Genomic DNA, 26591 nt, shown 5'->3' on the forward strand with positions numbered 1-26591 from the left:
AAACAGACGTCAGCTCTGTGCGAATTCTATGCTTTGGGTATCTGCAGGCATAGAATATCTGGAAGAACGGGTGGGACGTGCAATTTTGATAAGAAATGCCGCGCCTCATGACCAAAGGAGTATGCAGTTCTTTTTCTTGTTAACTATTTCACCCTGAAATGTGTCATTCATAAGTGTGAACTACAGTGTTATAACACATTGTCAGGCACACCATTTAAAGGGGACTAGAAGGTACAGATGCCACAGACCTTGGAAAACAAACCAAGATAGTTACAACCGCTCCAGGAAAAAAATGACAGAAATACTACACCTAGGATCAGTACTGGAGTGGAGGTGCAGTTAGTGGCTTCCTACATACCATCAGTACGACAACATATGTATTTGCAAATATACAGGGTCTAAAGCCAGCAAACAAAATACCTTTTATCAGTGGACTCTTCACAGAGTCGAATGCAGTGTTTCCAGCTTTCACAGAGACCCACACAAAGTTTACCTGGAGTTTACCTGGAGAGTGTTCCGCGGGTCAACGCCCCCGCGGCCCGGTCTGTGACCAGGCCTCCTGGTAGATCAGAGCCTGATCCAATGTAAAGGATCACTTTGACAACGAAATATTGATCCCAGGTTATAACTTATTCAGATGCGACTGGAAAAAGACAACAAGGGGGAAGGGGGTGGCCTGTATGTCACTGAGTCGCTCATTTGCTCGGAATTACTGAACACGTTTTGGTAGTAAAGATTGAAAACCAAAACCTTGTCATTGTGGTTGTATACAAGCCACCAGATACGGCTTCCCAACAAGTCAAGGAACTGCTTCTGAAAATTAATTACTGTCTGGAAAATCTCCCATCCCTGAGCCCAAATATCTTGTTGCTGGGTGACTTCAACTTAAGACACCTAAAATGGAGAAATGTGGCAATGTTTTAGGAGAGAGGACCCCAGGAGGCAGCTCAAATGAAAATTCATACATACATGAGCTATTGAATCTCTTCATCACATTCACTTTAATCCAGCAAATACTGGAACCAACAAGATTGGAAAATACACTTGACCTTATTTTCACTAATAATGATCTGGTACGAAATATAACTATCAGAGACTATATTCGGATCACAACATAATAGAAGTACAGACATGTGTGGACAGTGCTTGTGACCAGCAAAAATGAGATCAGTTTTGAAGGGTGCCTTCACTAAATTCAACTTGAATAACAGAAACATACACTAGGATCAAATTACCCATGCCCTAAATGAAACGAGCTGGGAAGGTATCCTTAACAACACGGATGAAAACCTTTGCTTAGAAAGAATTAACTCTGTGGCACTTGAGGTATGATCAGGGCACATTTCCCCTAAGAAAAAAGAAGAGAAGATGTAAGCTAGAAAGAGAGACGCCCCCTTTACAGACGAAAGTGAAGAATCACACCTGCTGAAAGGGAGGTTATGCTCTCCCGTCTTCACATTGGACACACTCGTCTTACGGGTATCTCATGGAGAGGCGTCCTGTTCCATTCTGTGAGAATTGTCAGGTTCCAGTTTCGGCTCGCCATATTCTGCTGAACTGTCCAGTCTATCAACGAGTACGCAGAATTTATCTCCGACATCGTCACCGCTCTAACGCCCTTTATCTTCCCTCCATGCTGACGGACCCACCTTTGACTCAGACTACCTCGTTGACTTTTTGACAGCAACGGATTTACTACACCAGCTTTGATTATCCTTCATCTAGCACTCCTCACAGACCATTCTAACTCTGTTGTCCACTCCACCCTTGCTACTCAGCCCTGCACTGTCCCCTGCCCCGCTGCGCTATATGACCTTTGTAGGTTTAGTAATTCTTTTTGATTATTATAATAATAATTAATAATAATAATGCTGAATGGGACCAGTATATCTGATATACGAAAGGAGGCACTGGCCAGAGAGATAGAAAACAGGGAACTTAAGCGTAAGGAATCATACAGGAGCCAAGAAACACGGGAAGAACTTAAAACCATAAATAAAATTGAAAAAAAATCTTATGCCAAATCTACGGCAAAAACCACATCCAACATTGGGCCCCTGCTTAAACGAGATGGGACTTGCACAGATGACAGTAAGGAAATGAGTTACTAAAGTCCCAGTGTGACTCAGTGTTTAGTGAGCCTTTAATCAGACTAATGGTGAACAACCTACATGAATTTTTTTTATGGCCGAAACTCAGAAATGATTAATTCAAGAATTTCAGATATCCTAACACCACAGGAGTTTGAAAAAAACAATAAATGGCATGCCTGTGCACTTTACCTCAGGCCCAGACTCGTGGAACTCTGTGGTCGTCAAGAACTGCAAGAAACCCCTTTCACCTGCCTTAAATATTTTATGGAGAGAGAGCATAGACACAGGGGTCATCCAAGTCACTAAAAATAACAGATATTGCCCCACTCCACAAAGGCTGCAGTAAAACAATTGCAAAAAATTACAGACCTATAGCACTAACGTCCCACATCGTAAAAATCTTTAAAAGGGTTCAAAGAAGTAAGATCGCCAGCCACCTGGATACACACCAGTTGCACAGCCCAGGGCAGCATGTGTTTAGAGCAGGTCTCTCCTGCCTCTCATAACTACTGGACCACTATGACATCATCTTCGATGCACTGGAGGATAAACAAAATACAGATGTAGTGTACAGAGACTTTGTGAAAGCCTTCGACAAGTGCGATGATGGCGTATTAGTACAAAATGCGTGATAAAGGAATAACAGGAAAGGCTGGTAGATGGATTTATAACTTCCTAATATATAGAACACAGAGTAATAGTCAGCAGAATAGTCAGAGGCAACTACAGTGAAAAGATTTGTTCCACAAGGTACAGTACTCGCTCCCATCCTTTTCCTCATCCTCATATCTGATCTAATATAGATAGAGATGTAAGTCGCAGAACTGTGTCCTCCTTTGTTGATACCAGAATTTGCATGACAGTGTCATCCATTGAAGACACTGCAAATTTCCAAGCGGACATTAACCAAGTCTTTAAATGGGCTTCAGAAAACAATATGAAGTTCAATGAAGACGAATTTCAATTTCTCCGCTATGGAAAACTCTAGGAAATAATAACTGGATTGGAGTATAAAACAAATTCCAACCACACAATAGAGCGAAGAACTAATGTGAAGGACCTGGGAGTGATAATATCAGAGAATCTCGCTTTCAAAGATCTCAACAACGTTTCTACCACATTTGGTAGGAAAATGAAAGGATGGACAATGAGAGGCTTCAAAACTAGGAATACCAAGCCAGTGAGGATTCTCTTTAAATAGCTTGTTCTCTCTAGACTGGAATGTTGCTGTACACTAACGGCTCCTTTCATGGCAGGCGAAATTGCAGACCTGGACAATATACAGAGAACTTTCACTGCACTTGTAAATACAATAAAGCTCCTAAATTACTGTAAACAAAGTCCCTTGACATGTATGCCTTGGAACACGGGCGAGAAAGATACATGATAATATATACTTGGAGAATCATAGAGGGACTAGTCTCAAATCTGCACACGGAAATCACTCCCTATGAAAGCAAAAGACTCGGTAGGCGGTGCAACATCCCTCCAATGAAAAGCAGGGGAGCCATGAGTACGGTAAGGGACAACACAGTAAATGTCAAGGGCCCAAGACTATTGAGTACCCTCCCAGCATACATAAGGGGGATTACCAATAAACCCCTGGCATTCAAGAGGGAGCTGGACAGGCACCTAAAGTCAGTACTTAACCAGCCGGGTTGTTATTTACGTCGGGTTGTGCGTGGCCAGCAGTGAAAGCCTGGTTGATCAGGCCCTGATCCATCATAAGGCCTTGTCATGGACCGGGCAGCGTGGGCGTTGACCTCCGGAACACCCTCCAGGTATACTCCAGGTATGCCAATATTATACCACCAACAATACCATTCCATCACCACTACCACCACCACCACCAATGCCATTCCATTTCCACCACCACCAATGCCATTCCATTTCCACCACCACCAATACCATTCCATTACCACCACCACCAATACCATTCCATTACCACCACCACCAATACCATTCCATTACCACCACCACCAATACCATTCCATTTCCCCCACCACCAATACCATTCCATTTCCCCCACCACCAATACCATTCCATCAGCACCACCAATACCATTCAGTCACCACCACTACCAATACCATTCTATCACCACCACCACCACCAATACCATTCCATTTCCACCACCACCAATACCATTCCATTTCCACCACCACCAATACCATTCCATTTCCACCACCACCAATACCATTCCATTTCCACCACCACCAATACCATTCCATTTCCACCACCACCAATACCATTCCATTACCACCACCACCAATACCATTCCATTACCACCACCACCAATACCATTCCATTTCCCCCACCACCAATACCATTCCATCAGCACCACCAATACCATTCAGTCACCACCACTACCAATACCATTCTATCACCACCACCACCACCAATACCATTCCATTTCCACCACCACCAATACCATTCCATTTCCACCACCACCAATACCATTCCATTTCCACCACCACCAATACCATTCCATCACCACCACCACCAATACCATTCCATTTCCACTACCAATACCATTCCATCAGCACCACCACCAATACCACTCCATCAGCATCACCACCAATACCACTCCATCAGCATCACCACCAATACCACTCCATCAGCATCACCACCAATACCATTCCATCAGCACCACCACCAATACCATTCAATCAGCACCACCACCAATACCATTCAGTCACCACTACCAATACCATTCCATCACCACCACCACCAATACCACTCCATCAGCATCACCACCAATACCATTCAGTCACCACTACCAATACCATTCAATCAGCACCACCACCAATACCATTCAGTCACCACTACCAATACCATTCCATCACCACCACCACCAATACCACTCCATCAGCATCACCACCAATACCACTCCATCAGCATCACCACCAATACCACTCCATCAGCACCACCACCAATACCATTCCATCACCACCACCACCAATACCATTCCATCAGCACCACCACCAATACCATTCAGTCACCACTACCAATACCATTCCATCACCACCACCAACAATACCATTCAATCACCACCACCACCAATACCATTCCATCACCACCACCAACAATACCATTCCATCACCACCACCAACAATACCATTCCATCACCACCACCAACAATACCATTCCATCACCACCAACAATACCATTCCATCACCACCAACAATACCATTCCATCACCACCAACAATACCATTCCATCACCACCAACAATACCATTCCATCACCACCAACAATACCATTCCATCACCACCACCAACAATACCATTCCATCACCACCACCAACAATACCATTCCATCACCACCACCAACAATACCATTCCATCACCACCACCAACAATACCATTCCATCACCACCACCAACAATACCATTCCATCACCACCAACAACAATACCATTCCATCACCACCATCACCAATACCATTCCATCACCACCACCAACAATACCATTCCATCACCACCACCAACAATACCATTCCATCACCACCACCAACAATACCATTCCATCACCACCACCAACAATACCATTCCATCACCACCATCACCAATACCATTCCATCACCACCACCAACAATACCATTCCATCACCACCATCACCAATACCATTCCATCACCACCACCAACAATACCATTCCATCACCACCACCAACAATACCATTCCATCACCACCACCAACAATACCATTCCATCACCACCACCAACAATACCATTCCATCACCACCAACAATACCATTCCATCACCACCATCACCAATACCATTCCATCACCACCACCAACAATACCATTCCATCACCACCACCAACAATACCATTCCATCACCACCACCAACAATACCATTCCATCACCACCATCACCAATACCATTCCATCACCACCATCACCAATTCCATTCCATCACCACCATCACCAATACCATTCCATCACCACCACCACCACCAACAATACCATTCCATCACCACCACCACCAACAATACCATTCCATCACCACCACCACCAACAATACCATTCCATCACCACCACCACCAACAATACCATTCCATCACCACCACCAACAATACCATTCCATCACCACCACCAACAATACCATTCCATCACCACCACCAACAATACCATTCCATCACCACCACCAACAATACCATTCCATCACCACCACCAACAATACCATTCCATCACCACCATCACCAATACCATTCCATCACCACCACCAACAATACCATTCCATCACCACCACCAACAATACCATTCCATCACCACCACCAACAATACCATTCCATCGCCACCACCAACAATACCATTCCATCGCCACCACCAACAATACCATTCCATCGCCACCACCAACAATACCATTCCATCGCCACCACCAACAATACCATTCCATCACCACCACCAACAATACCATTCCATCACCACCATCACCAATACCATTCCATCACCACCATCACCAATACCATTCCATCACCACCATCACCAATACCATTCCATCACCACCATCACCAATACCATTCCATCACCACCACCAACAATACCATTCCATCACCACCACCAACAATACCATTCCATCACCACCACCAACAATACCATTCCATCACCACCACCAACAATACCATTCCATCACCACCACCAACAATACCATTCCATCGCCACCACCAACAATACCATTCCATCGCCACCACCAACAATACCATTCCATCGCCACCACCAACAATACCATTCCATCGCCACCACCAACAATGCCATTCCATCGCCACCACCAACAATACCATTCCATCGCCACCACCAACAATACCATTCCATCGCCACCACCAACAATACCATTCCATCGCCACCACCACCAATACCATTCCATCACCACCATCAACAATACCATTCCATCACCACCACCAACAATACCATTCCATCACCACCACCAACAAAACCATTCCATCACCACCACCAACAATACCATTCCATCACCACCACCAACAATACCATTCCATCACCACCACCAACAATACCATTCCATCACCACCATCAACAATACCATTCCATCACCACCACCAACAATACCATTCCATCACCACCACCAACAATACCATTCCATCACCACCACCAACAATACCATTCCATCACCACCACCACCAATACCATTCCATCACCACCATCAACAATACCATTCCATCACCACCACCAACAATACCATTCCATCAGCACCACCAACAATACCATTCCATCACCACCACCAACAAAACCATTCCATCACCACCATCAACAATACCATTCCATCACCACCACCAACAATAGCACCACCATATCAACTACCTTCAGCTTTGCATGACCATCACTACCCTAGATTTTTCCATCAATAATACCACCTTCATTTAATCATTACAAGCGCCACAAATTTCACTACTTCATCCGCTGTTTTCACCATAACTACCGGCAATAAAACATGTTTGACATAGATTAATACAAGTGTCAGTAGCACTTTGGTTACGCCATTTCAGTCACCACCAGTTCTGCCAAATATTACACACTGACTGACACACTATTACATTAAGAGCAAACAGATATGATAATATATTAAAGGGAAGCTGGACGGAAGATTTGGAGATGAAAAATCCTCTTTTACTGGAGTTTCATGTGTCATGTATATAAATTAAGGAAGACCTCGTCTTGGACTTCAAGTATTTAACATATCTTTCAATGAAGTGGCGCTACTCTGCCCTTCCTGGGATCGAACATGATTGCTTCGGGTTTTTCAGGCGGTATGACCCTTATGGATTTAGTACTTCTCCAGTAATATTAGAATTTCATAGGGCCCCACAACTGGAAGCAGATGCATAAACTAAAACAAGCAGGATTAAAAGAAAAGGCAGAGTGCTTCAGTGGATCACAGTTTATGAAACACACAGGAGAACAGTAAGAGGTGAGACATTAAAAAGTGAGAAAGTATCGAGTGTAAATTCCGTAAATATTATTAAGACCGCTACTGTCCCTAATATATGTAAATTATCTACCAGAAGGGGTTGAGTTTTGTGTGTACTGATGAAGTTGTAAAAGTAATGAGAATAAAAACAAGTGGAACTGTAGAGGCTCAGTGGAGATCTGGAGGTGTTGCAGATTTGGTCCAATAAGTGGCTTTTGGAGTTCGGCACAAACAAATGGAAAGTCCTGCAGATTGGAAAAAGAGAATTAAGGCTGAAAGGAGAATTAATGAAAGTGCCCTTCTACGCAGTGATATTCCGTACTGTCAACTGTTTGTCCATACCTCGCTGCATTACACTGCAGCCCGTATCCACTTGAATAAGTGGTTTACAATATGTTCTTTATATCTCTCTCCTTCTCGGGCATTTTCTATCCCAGATTTTGCCTTGTTTCATCCTTACCACCACCACTACTGTTACTTGGCGATTTTAATGCCCACCATTTCCTCTGGGGGGTCTCATTGTGACTCACGTGGCATCGAGTTGTAGGCCTCTCACCCCCTCCATGTTTTAAATACGGGTACTTGTGCAACATCTGGTTATCTTTATTGTAAACGTTTCGCCATCCAGTGGCTTTATCAATACAAATTCTTGGACATAATTAGAAAGCAGAAGAACTATGTACAAAAGATGAGGTAATCAGTCCCTCAGCCTTGGAGGTGGTGTTTACAACACCGTGGTTGTAGAGATTCTGAATCTCTACAACCTTCAGAATCTCTACAACCACGGTGTTGTAAACACCACCTCCAAGGCTGAGGGACTGATTACCTCATCTTTTGTACATAGTTCTTCTGCTTTCTAGTTATGTCCAAGAATTTGTATTGATAAAGCCACTGGATGGCGAAACGTTTACAATAAAGATAACCAGATGTTGCACAAGTGTCTTAACTTTCATCTTGTCGGTATTGTATACCTGTCTTGCACAAATACTGGTACACCCACCCGTTTTCATCCTCGGACTCGTGCTCTCTCATGCATCGATCTATCAGTCTGCTCTTCCTCCACTGCACTAGACTTCACCTGGTCTGTTCTACCGGACTTACATGACAGCGATCATTTTCCAATCATTCTTACTTCTCCTTCATATTCACCACCTCTCTGTAGCCCTCGCTGGCAATTTGATCGGGCAAATTGGGACCTTTACTCGCATCTCACTGCTTTTAGTGAGGTTCCTTCATCCTCCATTGATGAGCTCCTACACCTCTTCTCGACGTCAGTTTTAACTGCAGCTTCTCATTCTATACCCCAAACCTCAGGCAGGCATTCTCAGAAGTGCGTGCCTTGGTGGTCTCCTGCTTGTGCTCGTGCAGTACGTTTGAAACGCGCTGCGTGGGGCAGGTACCAGTACAATAGAACCGATGAGAGACTTCTTGATTTTAAGCAGAAGTGTGTGGTCGCTCGCAGTGTCATCTGTGACGCTAAGCACACTTGCTGGCGAGATTGTTTCCACCATCACCTCTGCTTCCTCTGAGTGCAGTCTGGAAAAAAGTGAGGAAATTGAGTGGTAAATACTCTCCTGACCCGGCTCCTGTTCTACAGGTCGCCGGTATTGATATAGCAAACCCTCTTGACGTTGCCATTGAAATTGGCACTCGTCTGGTCCGTATTTTCTGGAGGCTCCATCTATGCCCCTCGTTTCTTTCCTCAAAGTCTGCCAGAGAGTTAGCACCCTTGGACTTTTCTTCTCTAAGAGAAGAACAGTATGTGCCTTTTACACTTCGGGAACTGGAGGCAACACTCTCAGCTTACCGATCATCGGCAGCTGGGACTGACGACATTCATATTCGGTTGTTACAACATTTACATCAGTCAGCCCTTGTAGTCCTCTTACACCTCTTCAATCTTATTTGGTCACAAGGAGTTCTTCCCCAGCTGTGGAAATCTGCCATTGTTCTCTCTTTCCGCAAGCCGGGTACTACAGGATATGATGCCTCCCACTATCGTCCCATTGCTCTTACGAGTGCAGTTTGCAAAGTGATGGAACGTCTGGTAAATCGACGTTTAATGTGGTATTTAGAGACACACAACAGTCTCTCCACTAGTCAATATGGCTTTCGTAAGGGCCGATCTACCATACACCCCTTACTACGCTTGGATACGAATGTTCGTAATGCCTTTGCGAATAACCACTCGGTTACTGCCATATTTTTTGACCTTGAGAAGGCATATGACACAACTTGGAGGTATAATATTTTGGCCCAGGCCCACTTCTTAGGCCTCCGAGGCAATCTACCATCCTTCCTTAAGAACTTTTTAACTGACAGACATTTTCGTGTCCGAGTCAATAATTTGCTGTCCCCGGACTTTGTCCAAGCTGAAGGTGTCCCTCAGGGATGTGTTCTGAGCACAACACTTTTTCTCCTTGCTATAAATGATTTGGCCTCTGCTCTTCCATCCAATATTTGATCATCACTCTATGTAGATGACTTAGCTATTGCTTGCACAGGCGCTGACTGTCACCTCATTACAGTTTCTCTCCAGCATGCGATCGACCGTGTTTCCAATTGGGCCACCATGCATAGATTTAAATTTTCCAGTACCAAAACTCGCCAAATTACTTTCACTAGACGCTCTGTCATCTCTGATCATCCTTTATACCTCTATGGCTCCTGTATCCCTGAACGTGATAGTCAGGTTTCTAGGCCTTCTCTTTGACCGTAGGTTATCCTGGGAACCTCACATTACCTCACTGAAGGCAACTTGTCACAGCCGGCTGAACCTTCTTAAAACTCTTGCTCATCTTTCATGGGGAGCTGATCGTCGAACTCTCCTTCGCCTACATTCAGCCCTCATTTTATTGAAACTCGATTATGGTGACCAGATCTATTCAGCAGCCTCTCCTGCTACTCTCTCTAGCCTTAACCCCATCCATCACCAAGGATTACGTTTATGCCTTGGTGCTTTTCGCGCTTTCCCTGTTGAGAGCCTCTATGCAGAAGCGAATGTTCCATCCTTGTCTGATCTCCGTGATGCCCATTGCCTTCGCTACTATGTACGCTCTCACGATCTCCACAATCCTTCCATTATAGAATGGTCACTGATATTAGTAGACATTCTTTATTTGTTCGCCGCCCCTGTTTGCTCCGTCCCTTCTCTCTTCGCCTACATTCATTCTTGTCTTCCCTTCAGTTACCACCTTTATATGTTCATGTAGCATCTCACTTTTCCCTACCCCCCTGGGAAGTTCCAGCTGTTCGGGTCTGTTCTTTCTCACTCCCTTGCTCGAAAGCCCAACTGCCTACGGTGGCTTCGCTGTCTTTTTCTTGACCACTTCCACTCTCATTCTCATGCCATCGCAGTCTACACAGATGGCTCTAAGTCTCTGACAGCGTCGGATTCGTAGCAATGTTTCCGGACAGCGTCGTGCAGGGCATTTACTATCTTCGGCTAGCATTTTTACTGCTGAATTGTATGCCATTCTTGCAGCACTTATTCGTATCACATCTATGCCTGTGTCATCATTTGTGGTTGTCTCAGACTCCCTTAGTGCTCTACAGGCTATACGGAAATTTGATACACCTCACCCCCTAGTTCTCCGTATCCAACTTTGGCTACACCGTATCTCTACCTAGCATAAAGATATTGTTTTTTGTTGGGTCCCTGGTCATGTTGAAGTACATGGCAATGAACAGGCAGACACTGCTGCGCGGTCAGCAGTACATGACCTACCAATTTCATATAGAGGTGTTCCATTTCTGGACTATTTTGCTGTAATAGCTACCCATCTTCACACCCGTTGGCAACAACGTTGGTCAACTCTACTCGGTAACAAACTTCATTATATTTAACCGAGCGTAGGTTACTGGCTGTCTTCTTGTCATCAGTGTCGAGGTTGGGAGACTACTCTCTCCCGCCTTCGCATTGGTCACACTCGTCTTACTCATGGGTATCTCATGGAGAGGCACCCTGTTCCTCTCTGTGAGCAGTGTCAAGTTCCAGTATCGATTAGCCACATTCTGTTAGACTGCCCTCTCTATCAACGAACACACAGAATTTATCTCCAACGTCGTCTTCGTTCTACTACTCTCTCTTTACCTTCCCTTCTTGCTGATGGACCCTCCTTTAATCCTGACTCTCTCATTGACTTCTTGACAACGACTGATTTACTCCACAAACTCTGATGATGATACCTTTGCACTCCCCACAGCACTTTCTACCTCAGTCTCTTGCTGCCCTCTACCCTTTCACCATCCACTGCCCCGCTGTTCTCTCTAACCTATTACTCATCCATCTCCCTTTTACCACCTGATGCCCTCGCTTCCTTCCTGCCCTGCAGCGCTGTATAGCCCTTGTGGCTTAGCGCTTCTTTTTTATTATAATAATAATACATAATTCAAGGACTTAAATATATAAAGTAAAAGGACACAAGTGCAACTAATGTGACATTTATTGTGGCAACGTTTCGCTCTCCAGGAGCTTTATCAAGCCATTACAAACAATACATGGACACAGAGGGTATATAAAGGCTCAGAGTGAGGTGAATACTAGTGAGGTACCATTTCGATGTTCACTAGTGGTAGTAGTAGTAGTGGTAGTGACAAAAGTAATACAATATGGTAGAGCAATTAATTCGTACATGAGTAAAAGGATATAAAAGCTATTACTTGGGTAACATAAAAATAGGTTGGACAAATATAAACTGGAATGAGGCAGGTTGTTTCAGTGTTCACTCTCTGTGCTTTGTGTAGTATAACAGGAGAGACTATGTGATGGCAGGGTTTACTGTTTTCAGGAGGATTCTTGCTAAGACTTCGGAGATGGTGAAGCTGCCGTTGTTTTGTTTAATTGTATTCGAAACAGCGATCAGTGCTGATTCAAGGCAATTGCGTGTGCGGAAATTAGTTTCTTTTATCACTAATTGGGCGTCTCTGAATTTCATAAGATGATTGGTGGAATTTCGGTGTTGTACACAGGCGTTGTTTAAGTTGTCGTTCCTACATGCGTATATGTGTTCATTGAGGCGGGTGTCGAGGTTTCTTGCTGTTTCACCTACGTAGATCTTGTCACAGCCTCCACAGGGTATAGTGTAAACTCCTGCATTGACTGGTTCGTGGTGCAGCACGAACCAGTCAATGCAGGAGTTTACACTATACCCTGTGGAGGCTGTGACAAGATCTACGTAGGTGAAACAGCAAGAAACCTCGACACCCGCCTCAATGAACACATATACGCATGTAGGAACGACAACTTAAACAACGCCTGTGTACAACACCGAAATTCCACCAATCATCTTATGAAATTCAGAGACGCCCAATTAGTGATAAAAGAAACTAATTTCCGCACACGCAAGTGCCTTGAATCAGCACTGATCGCTGTTTCGAATACAATTAAACAAAACAACGGCAGCTTCACCATCTCCGAAGTCTTAGCAAGAATCCTCCTGAAAACAGTAAACCCTGCCATCACATAGTCTCCTGTTATACTACACAAAGCACAGAGAGTGAACACTGAAACAACCTGCCTCATTCCAGTTTATATTTGTCCAACCTATTTTTATGTTACCCAAGTAATAGCTTTTATATCCTTTTACTCATGTACGAATTAATTGCTCTACCATATTGTATTACTTTTGTCACTACCACTACTACTACTACTACTGCTACTACTACCACTAGTGAACATCGAAATGGTACCTCACTAGTATTCACCTCACTCTGAGCCTTTATATACCCTCTGTGTCCATGTATTGTTTGTAATGGCTTGATAAAGCTCCTGGAGAGCGAAACGTTGCCACAATAAATGTCACATTAGTTGCACTTGTGTCCTTTTACTTTACATATTGTCGGTAATTCTACCAACTTTATTACGACTTAAATATAGAATCCCACGGAATTGTATGCTCGAGATACATTAGGCCCATCATCATGTGGTTCTGGCATTGACATGTTGCCTACCAAACGTACGCAGAAACTTAAAAGGGTTTAAAGGTTGACACTGTACTAGGTGCAGACTTTTAAAGAATTCACTATAAGGACAGGGTGAGGGGGCGCTTGACTAATATTACATACATAAAATTTTTTTTAGGTGGAATTGATAGGGCGCTCTATGTCCCATTAAGGTTTTAAAAGACCCAGACATAAAACAGAGGTGGAAACTGAAAACAGATGTCATAGAGATGTTTAGTTTCAATGTGGTAAAACCGTGGAAGGAGTTGTAGGAAGTAGTGTACATGAAGAACTTGGACACAAATTTGAAAGAATAAGTATAAGACCCAAGAAGTCAGAAATCAGTAATGCTGGTTAAAATAATTTAAGCAGCAAGGTCAGGAGCTGAGAATCGATTCCCCACAACTAAAATCGGTGAGTACCCATTACTTGAGTCAGCACTTGCAGCACGAGCTGTGGGGGCTGTTTTCTGACAGCCAACACATCGCTTTGTAAGTGAACCTCGAATTGTTACTACTCCATTTTTTTTTAGTTATTTTATTATTTTTACAGATTTGTTGTTGTTATGGTTCTCTTAAATAGGATATAATAAATGCCATGATGGCAGAATTGAATATTTTGCAGATAACAGCTAGGAAAATGGACACATCGTTTTTGGTCATAATTTCATTTCTAATATGAATTTTTCGATGGTTTAAACATCCGAATCTTTGGTTTTTCTCATCCAGAGCATTATTTTTTTTTGGGTCATTGTAAACTCGCCAGGAAGATCTTTTGTTAAATTTAACATCCAACAACATCTGTGGCCCTAACTATTTAACACTACCACAATATATCACAAATAGTGCCTAAACAAGTGTAGAATAGTTAAGAGGAAATTCGACATGTACTTTTCCAAATGTCAGATCAACTAGGATGTGATGGATATGGGGACCAACGGGCAACCAATAGTAACAACCTGGTTGATCAGGCAAGCACCAAACAAGCCTTGTCTAGGGTCAGGCTACTGGGGTAGCAAACTCGAAAAACTTCAAAGTATAGCAAAAGTACGGTAAAGTAACATTGTGACGTTTATATTTTCAATCTATATTTAACCTGGTATTAAATGTTGCAACAGTTTTGCAAACTGATAATCAGTGTATTTTTTATCTAAAATTATGAATATAAACATGAAATAGCTACACAGCTGATAGAAGTAAAAGCGGAAATATAGAAGAAGCAGTCTTCAGAGACAAGCTTTTCAATGCCACGTTGACTATCGAGTAGATATAAAAGTAAAATACGAATTATGTGCTATAAACAAAAGTTCGCTTATGGTTATAAGGATAGCAAACCAAACACAGTTTAAATAAAAATGAAGATTATAAATGCAAATGCAATCTAAAATGTAACTGGTCACTTTTATCATATATTTGATTTTAGACGAGATCATTGGTAAAAAAGGAATGGTTACATTCTTGGGTAAGTGAGCAGTATAAACAGCGTGTGCAGGATATACCAGCAGTATGCATGTTATAACTTAACAATTGTGAATGGGATACTGAAACGGAACTAGAGATACGTACATGTGCCACACTGGGCAGGTGACAGGTCCCTGGCTTTGAACTATACACCAATAAGACTTACCTCCATAGTGGGGAAAATTTATGGAATCAACAATTGCCGAAGCAATTCGTAGCCATATTGATAGGCACAGATTGATTAATGAATTTCAACACGGTTTTACAAAAGGGCGTTCCTGTCTTACGAATTTACTAACATTTTTCACTAAGGTGTTTGAGGAGGTAGATCATGGTAATGAATATGATATTGTGTATATGGACTTCAGTAAGGCTTTCAATAAAGTTCCACATCAGAGGCTATTGAGGAAACTTAGGGCACACGGAATAGGAGGAGAAATTTTTTTCCTGGGTAGAGGCATGGCTGACAAATAGGCAGCAGAGAGTTTGCATAAATGGGGAGAAATCAGAATGGGGGCACGTCACAAGCGGTGTTCCTCAGGGGTCAGTGTTGGGCCCGTTGTTGTTCACAATTTACATAAACGACATAAATGAGGGAATAAATAGCGACATAAGCAAATTTGGTGATGACACCAAAATAGGCCGTCCAATTCATTCTAATGAGGACACTAGAGCACTCCAGGAGGATTTGAATAGACTGATGCAATGGTCGGAGAAGTGGCAGATGCAGTTTAATATAGACAAATGCAAAGTTCTAAATGTTGGACAGGAAAATAACCGTGCGACATATAGGCTAAATAATGTAGATCTTAATACTACTGATTGCGAAAAGGATTTAGGAGTTCTGGTTAGCAGTAATCTAAAACCAAGACAACAGTGTATTAGGGTTCGCAATAAAGCTAACAGAATTCTTGGCTTCATATTTAGAAGTATAAATAATAGAAGTCCTCAGGTTGTTCTTCAACTCTATATATCCTTGGTTAGGCCTCATTTAGACTATGCTGCACAGTTCTGGTCACCGTATTACAGAATGGGTATAAATGCTCTGGAAAACGTACAAAGGAGGATGACAAAGATGATCCCATGTATCAGAAATCTTCCCTAGGGGGATAGACTGAGGTCCCTGAATCTGCACTCTCTCAAAAGGCGTAGAATTAGGGGGGATATGATCGAGGTATATAAATGGAAAACAGGAATAAATAAAGGGGATGTAAATAGCGTGCTGAAAATTTCCCGCCAAGGCAGGACTCCCAGCAATGGTTTCAAGTTGGAAAAATTCAGATTCAGGAAGGATATAGGAAAGCACTGGTTTGGTAATAGAGTTGTGGATGAGTGGAACAAACTCCCGAGTACAGTTATTCAGGCTAAAACGTTGTGTAGTTTTAATAATAGGTTAGATAAATACATGGGTGTGGGTGGGTGTGAGTTGGACCTGACTAGCTTGTGCTGCTGGGTCTGGTGCCGTGCTCCTTCCTTGATTGGAGGTGACCAGACTGGGTGGGTCATTGGGCTAATCCGGGAGGGGGGGTACATGGACCTGCTCCGCATGGGTCAGTAGGCCCGTTGCAATGTTCCTTCTTTCTTATGTTCTTATGAAGGCTCTTCGCCTACGCAGCAAGCATTACCAGTCTAATACAGAGGCATAAAGATGAAGGAATAAGAGGAAAGGTGCAATTGAATACGTCATCACATGTTAGCAGAGCCCATATGTTACGATAATGACAGGCCCATATATTACGATAATGACAGGCCCACATGTTACGATAATGACAGGCCCACATGTTACGATAATGACAGGCCCACATGTTACGATAATGACAGGCCCATATGTTACGATAATGACAGGCCCACATGTTACGATAATGACAGGCCCACATGTTACGATAATGACAGGCCCACATGTTACGATAATGACAGGCCCACATGTTACGATAATGACAGGCCCACATGTTACGATAATGACAGTCCCACATGTTACGATAATGACAGGCCCATATGTTACGATAATGACAGGCCCACATGTTACGATAATGACAGGCCCACATGTTACGATAATGACAGGCCCACATGTTACGATAATGACAGGCCCACATGTTACGATAATGACAGGCCCATATGTTACGATAATGACAGGCCCACATGTTACGATAATGACAGTCCCACATGTTACGATAATGACAGGTCCACATGTTACGATAATGACAGGCCCATATGTTACGATAATGACAGGCCCACATGTTACGATAATGACAGTCCCACATGTTACGATAATGACAGGTCCACATGTTACGATAATGACAGGCCCACATGTTACGATAATGACAGGCCCACATGTTACGATAATGACAGGCCCACATGTTACGATAATGACAGGCCCACATGTTACGATAATGACAGGCCCACATGTTACGATAATGACAGGCCCACATGTTACGATAATGACAGGCCCACATGTTACGATAATGACAGGCCCACATGTTACGATAATGACAGGCCCACATGTTACGATAATAACAGGCCCACATGTTACGATAATGACAGGCCCACATGTTACGATAATGACAGGCCCACATGTTACGATAATGACAGGCCCACATGTTACGATAATGACAGGCCCACATGTTACGATAATGACAGGCCCACATGTTACGATAATGACAGGCCCACATGTTACGATAATGACAGGCCCACATGTTACGATAATGACAGGCCCACATGTTACGATAATGACAGTCCCACATGTTACGATAATGACAGGTCCACATGTTACGATAATGACAGGCCCACATGTTACGATAATGACAGGCCCACATGTTACGATAATGACAGGCCCACATGTTACGATAATGACAGGCCCACATGTTACGATAATGACAGGCCCATATGTTACGATAATGACAGGCCCACATGTTACGATAATGACAGTCCCACATGTTACGATAATGACAGGTCCACATGTTACGATAATGACAGGCCCATATGTTACGATATTGACAGGCCCACATGTTACGATAATGACAGTCCCACATGTTACGATAATGACAGGTCCACATGTTACGATAATGACAGGCCCACATGTTACGATAATGACAGGCCCACATGTTACGATAATGACAGTCCCACATGTTACGATAATGACAGGTCCACATGTTACGATAATGACAGGCCCACATGTTACGATAATGACAGTCCCACATGTTACGATAATGACAGGCCCACATGTTACGATAATGACAGGCCCACATGTTACGATAATGACAGGCCCACATGTTACGATAATGACAGGCCCACATGTTACGATAATGCTGCACCTGTCTTCTGATTAGAATTCACCCTAATTAATTTGTATTTAAAGTTTGCTGCACAGGCAAAACCTTACCCCAATAAACTTTGCTAGGAATGGCACATATCTTGTTTATCCACCCCCTGGCATGTTTAGTATTAGTAGTAGTTGTTGCACCGGTAACAGCAAGCAGCAGCAGGTGCCACTGCCGCCGCCGTAATAGCAACAGCAGCATGGATCAGAAATCCGTGCTGTAGGCCAAATGCCGCCTAAACAAAGTTTCCATTTGCTGGTTGTCTCTCTTCATTAACCACAAAATGTGCATGTTGCCATGGAGGCATTCCTGGGATCCTGTATCCTGGACCCTTTACGATAATGAATATGCAAAAAAAAAAAAAATGTAAATGAACTGCCAACAATTCCAGGCTCACTTGTTTGGCTGCTGAACCACAGCTCTGGTTCCTGGGTAGTTGTATGTGGTGAGAAGGAAAGTGTATCTGATAATCCCTACACAACAGGGATCCTTGTTTGTTTAATTTTTATCAGCTTCTATAATGAGTGGAAAACTTGTGTTATTTACCAAGAGCCTGTGGGGACTTCAGTACCCAAGCTGCCTTCCAAGGAGAAGGTTGTGACGGAGTTCAAGCCAGCCGGCACCAGCTTCACCTTGTTCTGTTCCGTCCAAGCCTCTCCGCCTCCTCAGTACAGGTTAGGTTACGACCTTTTAAACAGGTAGTAAAGAGTATTGGGACCTTGTTTACACACAGTGAGTCGTCATCTGTCCTTGGTCACACGGGAAGTAGGGTGATTTCTTTCACACGTGCTGTTGTCTTGTTAGCACTTGTAGTTAGACATTTTGTTTCTGAGACGCTACCTTTGTTTGGCCAGGTTGTGGCCTTTGCTTCCCAGACGACGCTAGACCATCTTCACATAGTGGCAGTATTTTCTTGCTCTTAATTTCTCATACTTCTCCAACAAATACCTGTACTCCTTAATGTCTACATATGGAAGCTTTGTGGCATATTTTTAATTTACTGATTCATACGAAACCCCCCCCCCCCCCCAAAAAAAAAAAAAAAAAAATGCGAGGACCAGCTTCTGAGAAATTGATCTAAAATTAAGAGAAATATTTTAACTTGGTAACACACATGGAACTAATTCAAGTTAAAATTTGCTCCCGCTGGATTATAATCCGCAGTTACAATATAATTTTTTTTGTGGTAGAAAGTAAATTATAATTTTCATAATGTAATTGATAAACGAAAACTCCACATTATTTTTGTGCCATAATTTTTATAGATGGGGTTGTAAAAGTTGAGAGGGATGCGATTAAATTAAGGGGAATCAGATGTAAAATGGGAGTTGAGACAGTTACTTTTTGCTGATATTGTGCTTTTGGAAGAATCTGGAGTTGCGAAGGTTAGTGAATTAGTTTGGGAGGGTGTGTAAAGAAAGTTGAAAGCGAACATAGATAAGAGTTAAGTGATGAGGCTACCAAACAATTTAGGTAAAGAAAAAATGGATATCACATTGGAGGGAGGGAGTATGGAAGAAGTGAATGTGTTCAGATATTTGGGAGTTGTAAGCTAATGGGTTTGTGAAGGATGAGGTTAACCATAAAGATGATGAAGGAAAAAAGTGAGTGGTGCGTTGAGGTATCTGTGGAGACATAAAATGTTATCCGTGGACGCAAAGAAGGGAATGTACGAGAGTATAGTGGTGCCAACACTTTATGGATATGAAGCATGGGTTGCAAATACTGCAGCAAGGACGCTGCAGTCAGGGGAAATGTCGTGTCTAAGGCTAATGTGGGATGTAAATATTATTGCAAAGAATTCGTAGTTTGGAAATTAGGAAGAGGTGCGGAACTACTAAAAGTATTAGAGAGCTGAAGAGGAGTTGTTGAGGTGGCTTGGTCATTTAGAGAGGAAGGAACAAAGTAGAATGACTTGGAGAGCATATAAATCTGAAGGGGGAGGGGGAGGAAGGCAGGGTTGGGGTCGTCCTTGGAAAGGTTAGAGGGAGGGAGTAAAGGAGGTTTTGTGTGCAATGAGCTTGGACTTCCAGCAAGTATGTGTAAGCGTGTTAGATAGTGAATGGGGACGAATGGTTTTTGGGACCTGACGAGCTGTTAGAGTGTGAGCAGGGTAATATTTTGTGAAGGGATTCAGGGAAACCGGTTAGCCGGACTTAAGTCTTGGAGATGGAAAGTACAATGCCTGCACTTTAAAGGAGGGGTTTGGGATATTGGCAGTTTAGAGGGATATCTAAACTGTCGTATCTGAGCGCCTCTGCAAAGACAGTGATTATGTATGAATGATGGTTTAGATAAAAACGTAAGCAAACACTAGGACATACTTATTAGAAAACGTCCCAGGACTGAAATGTTTTCTAATAAATATGTCGTAGTGTTTGCATATGTGCTTTTCTAAACCAACTTGTCGGTATTTATTACCAAGGTTTATACCATGAATGATGTTGGAAGTGTTGAATGATGATGAAAGTTTTTTTCCTTTTTGGATCACCCTGCCTCGGTGGGAAATGGCCGACGTGTTAAAAAACATTTTTTTGTTGTTGATATTAATACGTAATACAGGTCATGTGTAAAAAAAATGCATAAAGTATGATAAGTAAGAACTGTCCAGTATGGAACTGACAAATTTGTGAACCGAGATTATGAAGTTTTTTTCAAAGACCTTCCAGGCAACCGTCTTTTCGTGCCTATTATGCATCTTAATTTTTATGTGACTATCGTATTTTCCGTATTTTAATCGTGTATTTGAAAACGGTAGGTCATCAGTAGTAAAAGTCATTATAATAGGAGCATAAATTACTAAATATTTCTTTGGGAAAATATTTCACCTGGACACGACAGAGACCAGGAATTTTACAGCCATCAGATACTGCAATTTTTGCATTCATTACTTTATTCTGTGCTTTAGTTTAGGCTGTATCAATACACTTATTGTAGATGAATGGTTCAGAGAACCGACACGTTGATAAATTAGACACATGTGCAACTCTTGGGTATCTTTGAGGAAACGTTTCGCCACACAGTGGCTTCATCAGTCCATACAAAGGAGAAACTTGAACAGGAGAACGTTTCCTCAATAAAGATGCCCAAGAGTTGCACATGTCTAATTTATCATCAATATACTTAGTTACTTGCATTTATATTTGTAGCATATTTAATGTATAAAGATGGCATTGTTACATGTAATATATAAACGTCCTTCACCTTGCTAGGGTTCCCCTCACCTTGCTAAGGTTCCCCTCACCTTGCTAAGGTTCCCCTCACCTTGCTAAGGTTCCCCTCACCTTGCTAAGGTTCCCCTCACCTTGCTAAGGTTCCCCTCACCTTGCTAAGGTTCCCCTCACCTTGCTAGGGTTCCCCTCACCTTGCTAGGGTTCCCCTCACCTTGCTAGGGTTCCCCTCACCTTGCTAGGGTTCCCCTCACCTTGCTAGGGTTCCCCTCACCTTGCTAGGGTTTACTATAGGGGTTCCCTTATCTTGCTAGTGTTAACTACAAAGTCCTTCACCTTGCTAGGGTTAACTACAGGGCCCTTCACCATGTTAGGGGTTCACTACAGGGGTCCCTCACTTGGCTAGGGTTAAACTACAGGGTCCTTCACCTAGGTAGGGTTCGCTACAGGATCCCTTCACCTGGCTAGGGCTCACTACAGGGTCTTCTACTTTGGTAAGGTTCACTGCAGGGTCTGCCACTTGGCTAGGGTTTTCTGAAGGGTTTGCCACTTTGCTAGGATTCTCTGTAAGACCGGGCCGCGGGGGCGTTGATCTCCGAAACCCTCACCAGGTATCTCCAGGTATAAAGCCTGCCACTTTGCTAGGTTATTTATAGGGTTTGCCAATGCTAGTTTTTTATGGGGGTTGCCAGTTTGCTAGCCACTTCGGTGGCAAAAATCTAAATTTAGGGTTCTCAACAGAATCTGCCACTCAGAGGGTTTTCTAAAGGATCTATCACTGTTCTAGGGTTCTCTACAGGATTTTCAATTTTGCTAAGGTTCTAGACTTTGCCAGGGTTCTCCATCGGTATATTGTCTCGTTAAACGTCTTTTCTTGTGCATGTCTTCTTCATGTTGCAACAACGTAAGTGTTGAATAACACAGGGAGGAACTGTGGTAGTGTCACCCTCTTGACACATGATACAAGTGTTGAACTTGGGCTACACGTGTGAGAGGGGGAAACACAGATGAGAGTGGGCTGAAAGTGTAGAAGCCAGAGATAGCTGAGTAATGATGTGGCGGGGCACCAACAGAGCCAATGTCGAGTGGAGGGCCGCAGGTGGCTATGTCCTCCAGGCTGTCCACCAACATCAGGGCATCAGGCAGCAGTTTCTCTCTCCTGTGCCAGGCTCAAGCACACCCTCTCCCGACCTACAGGTAAATTGCAGCTAACATCTGTGTCAGACTCGGGTGCACATTCCGACCTATGGTAAGTGGCAGGTCAGTCCCTTCCTCCGTGCATAAGGGGAATTACCAACAAACATCTGGCAGTCTTCAAGAGGGAACTGGACAAGTACCCCAGATCAGTGCCTGATCAGCCGGGCTGTACTTAGTATGTTGACCTGCATGCGGCCAGCAATACCAGCCTGGTTGATCAGGACTTTCCTTCAGAAGACCCCCGTCTGGGACCAGGCCACGGGGGCATTGACTTCCGGGAACGTCATTCAGGTAGGTAAATTGCAGCACACTCCCTATTTAGGTAAGTGATAGCTCACAGTTGTGGCAAAACTCTCTCCCCTCTTGAATATCAAGTAAGTGGCAGCTTACACCTACGTTAGGATCAATCGCACCCTCTTCCTACCTTTGGGTAAACTTTTAGCTCATCTCCTAACCTTCAGTTAGGTGGTAGTTCACCTCCCGACCTTCAGTTAAGTGGCAGCTCACCTCTTTCCGATAGTCAAGTAGCGATTCACACCTCTGCCACAACTCTTATACATCCCGCTCAAAGGTTGTCTCTTCCGGCAGAATCTGATAAGGTGGTTATCGTGCATATCATTGTTCTGGGTCACTCTGGCGTTTATACGAGTCAGGAAGTCTTGCGTACAGTGTTCATCTCGGTTGTTGCATTATGTCTGCGTATCTTTCCTTCTTTTTATTTTGGCCTAAAAACTGCAAGTGGCATTGTTGGCATCGTGTGTAGGGAAGAGATGAATAGGGAAATCTGTTGTAGCACTGACGAGAGTCGCAGGGTAACAACAGAACTGGGTGGTTCCCAGAAGCCGGTAGCAAACTCTTCTGAGAAGAAAAGAGCCCAAACTAAATTAAGCCGGAGACTAGACATATGAGACGATCACAAAATTTACTCCTGTCCCCTGTCTTTCGAAATCCTTGCATTGTTAAAATCTCTAGTTGGTCGATGCATGCAGTAGATGAGATGAAAAGCTGTAAGCCTCCCGCCTGAAAGCTGGCTGCCTTGGATCAACGTCTAGAGTGAGCTGGGCGCCAAGGTATTGGTCCAATGTGGTGAGGATGGTAAAGCACTGCGTACCTTGTTCCAAGGTTCGTAGGTTCGAGTCTCCTTCGGGCAGAGATCATTGTTTGTGTATATTTCGCCTGCTCTTGTGAAAACTTGCAAAACTACCAAAGGGGGAGCTGAATGAGAGCTCTAGGCCTTTCGTGTTGCAATCAGCACATCAGGATATTGTAGTGAGATTCGTTAGGTGGAATGTTCTTGGCAAGAACGTTCCCCCGAACGAATCTGCTGGAACCTACACATTTTTGCAACATTGCGAGCTCCTTATGTGTTGATTGCAACACAAAAGGCCTAGAGCTATCATTCAGCTCCCCCCTGTGGTTGTTTTGCATCCTGTATCGCTTGTTCACTATGTGTATATATATATATATATATATATATATATATATATATATATATATATATATATATATATATATATATATAAATATAAATTCCCCAGGCAGCTTCGGGCTCCCTATCCCTTAGGCAGAATGAGAATGATTAGTGGCATTGCGAGTGAAACTGGTGGTGGTAGTTTAAGTGACCAGTATTGTGTGCATCAGCTGGCGTCTCGAGCGGTCCGCCTCAGGTGGCAGATCTGGCCAAACTACTACAGTACACCAGAGCCAGGGGCCATGGCCTGGCCATGTTCTGCCCAGCCCAAGCTAATCCCGTGCCCTCCTTCAGGTGGGTCATTCCTTAGGCGTTACACTTTCCTTCACAAGGATTACAGCGTGTGTGAACCCTTTTTCAGGTGGCCTCTTGCTAAAACTGACGTCACAGGGTACACGTTCCTAGTAATAATCATGCATCTTGGATATGTGTATCTTTTAGCCCTCACACTGAGTCTTGATGCTCCCAGTGTGACTTTCCATCCTTTACTCTGAGTCAGACGCCTTGTCAAGTGGGCCACCCAAAGTGCCGCCAGTAGCTAAGTTCGACCAGTTCACACGAAGTGTGGGTGAGAGCTTCGCTGTGCTGTGTGAAGCCCAAGGCTTCCCCGTCCCCTCCTTCAGGTAGGTCGCTCTTTAAACTTTACTTTCTTGTTCTGCATGCATCACTGTTGATATGGGTCCTTGCCACTTGCTGTGATGACGTCACTGGGGTACGCGTTCCTAGTTTATGAACGTGATGGTCGTGTATCTTTTAGCCCTCACGCTGAGTCATGGGGTTCCCAGTGTGACTTTCCATCCTTTACTCGAGTCAGATGCCTTGTCAAGCGGGCCGCCCAAGGTGCCTCCGCTAGCTAAGTTCAACCAGTTCACTCGAAGTGTGGGTGAGAGCTTCGCTGTGCTGTGTGAAGCCCAGGGCTCTCCAGTCCCAGTCTTCAGGTAAGATGCGTTGTTAACCATACCAGCTCCTGTGTGTTCACCTCTCTAAGCTTGGGGAGCTAAGCTTCAGCTTTTTGTGTTAGATGGGTCGAGAGACTGCTCACGGTCCCTCCTGACCTATCTTGATGAACATATTCAGAGTTCTGGCCTCGCGGGTCTTGTACCTGTTCTTTATGCTGTGCTTGGACCTACCCTTTTTTCATTTTCTCGTCTCGTTCATTCCATTTCTCTACCATACTGAGACTAAAGAAATGCTTCTTACCGTCCCTAAAGTTCATCTGCACATTGACTACCAGGTCTGGACACATTAGATAACAGGTAAATCATGCACAAATTCTACTTTCTCTCGATATATATTTAATTTATCTTAAGTATTTTCCTCTAGTTCTCACCCTGTAATATTACCTTTTCCCTTTATTAGACCTAGGGGGGAGGAAACGATCAGTTACGTTTTACCATTGAACAGCTTGTAGTATTGTTCGTTGTAATGATGACATTCTTAGATTTCTTCTCCAGGGGTCACCAGGTTGTTTCTCTAGCATCTCTTCATTGCTGGAACAAGCTTAGAAGTCTTAAAGTGGAAATTGGACAAATATCTTCACCAGGCGTTAAATCAACCAAGCTGTAATAGACATTTGGGCCAGCGGGCTGATAGCAGTAATAACCTGGTTGACCAGGCTAGCACCAGACGAGCCGGGCTCTGGGAGTACAAAAACCTCGCAAAACTCGCCAAAAGTACCTCGGTGAGAAATCTGATTTATCACGTGGAGACTCCACACCGGGAATGCATATGTTGTTTATAATGTCCTGATAGATTCTTTGTCTAGGTTTCCAAATGCTCTTCTAAGATTAGCTTCTTAGAAAATTAAATTTTCTTGTCTCTTTCTCTGACATGGATTTTTTCTTCAATATTGAGCTTGATTCAGTTTTTCGTCTTCATTCTCATTCGATTAACATAACGTTGCGTTTATGTAGATTGAACTCCAGGGGTCTTGACAACTTTTTTTTTTCTTTTAGCCTGCCCAGGTATCCCTGGAGTTCTTTTCCGTTCTTCTGCTGGTTTTATCTGCCACATCGTCAG

General features: G+C 43.5%; 1 protein-coding gene across 1 annotated transcript in view; it reads left to right on the forward strand.

Moving 5' to 3' along the window:
- The window catches only part of Dscam1 (Down syndrome cell adhesion molecule 1), a gene marked incomplete in the record, with an annotated part of 1133347 nt that overhangs the window by 336281 nt on the left and 770475 nt on the right, over positions 1–26591 (forward strand). The window contains 1 exon segment of the mRNA XM_070098007.1: positions 24156–24196. Coding sequence (XP_069954108.1) covers positions 24156–24196 — 41 coding nt within the window.

This window comes from Cherax quadricarinatus, chromosome 4, assembly GCF_038502225.1.
Source record: "Cherax quadricarinatus isolate ZL_2023a chromosome 4, ASM3850222v1, whole genome shotgun sequence".
NCBI lineage: Eukaryota > Metazoa > Arthropoda > Malacostraca > Decapoda > Parastacidae > Cherax > Cherax quadricarinatus.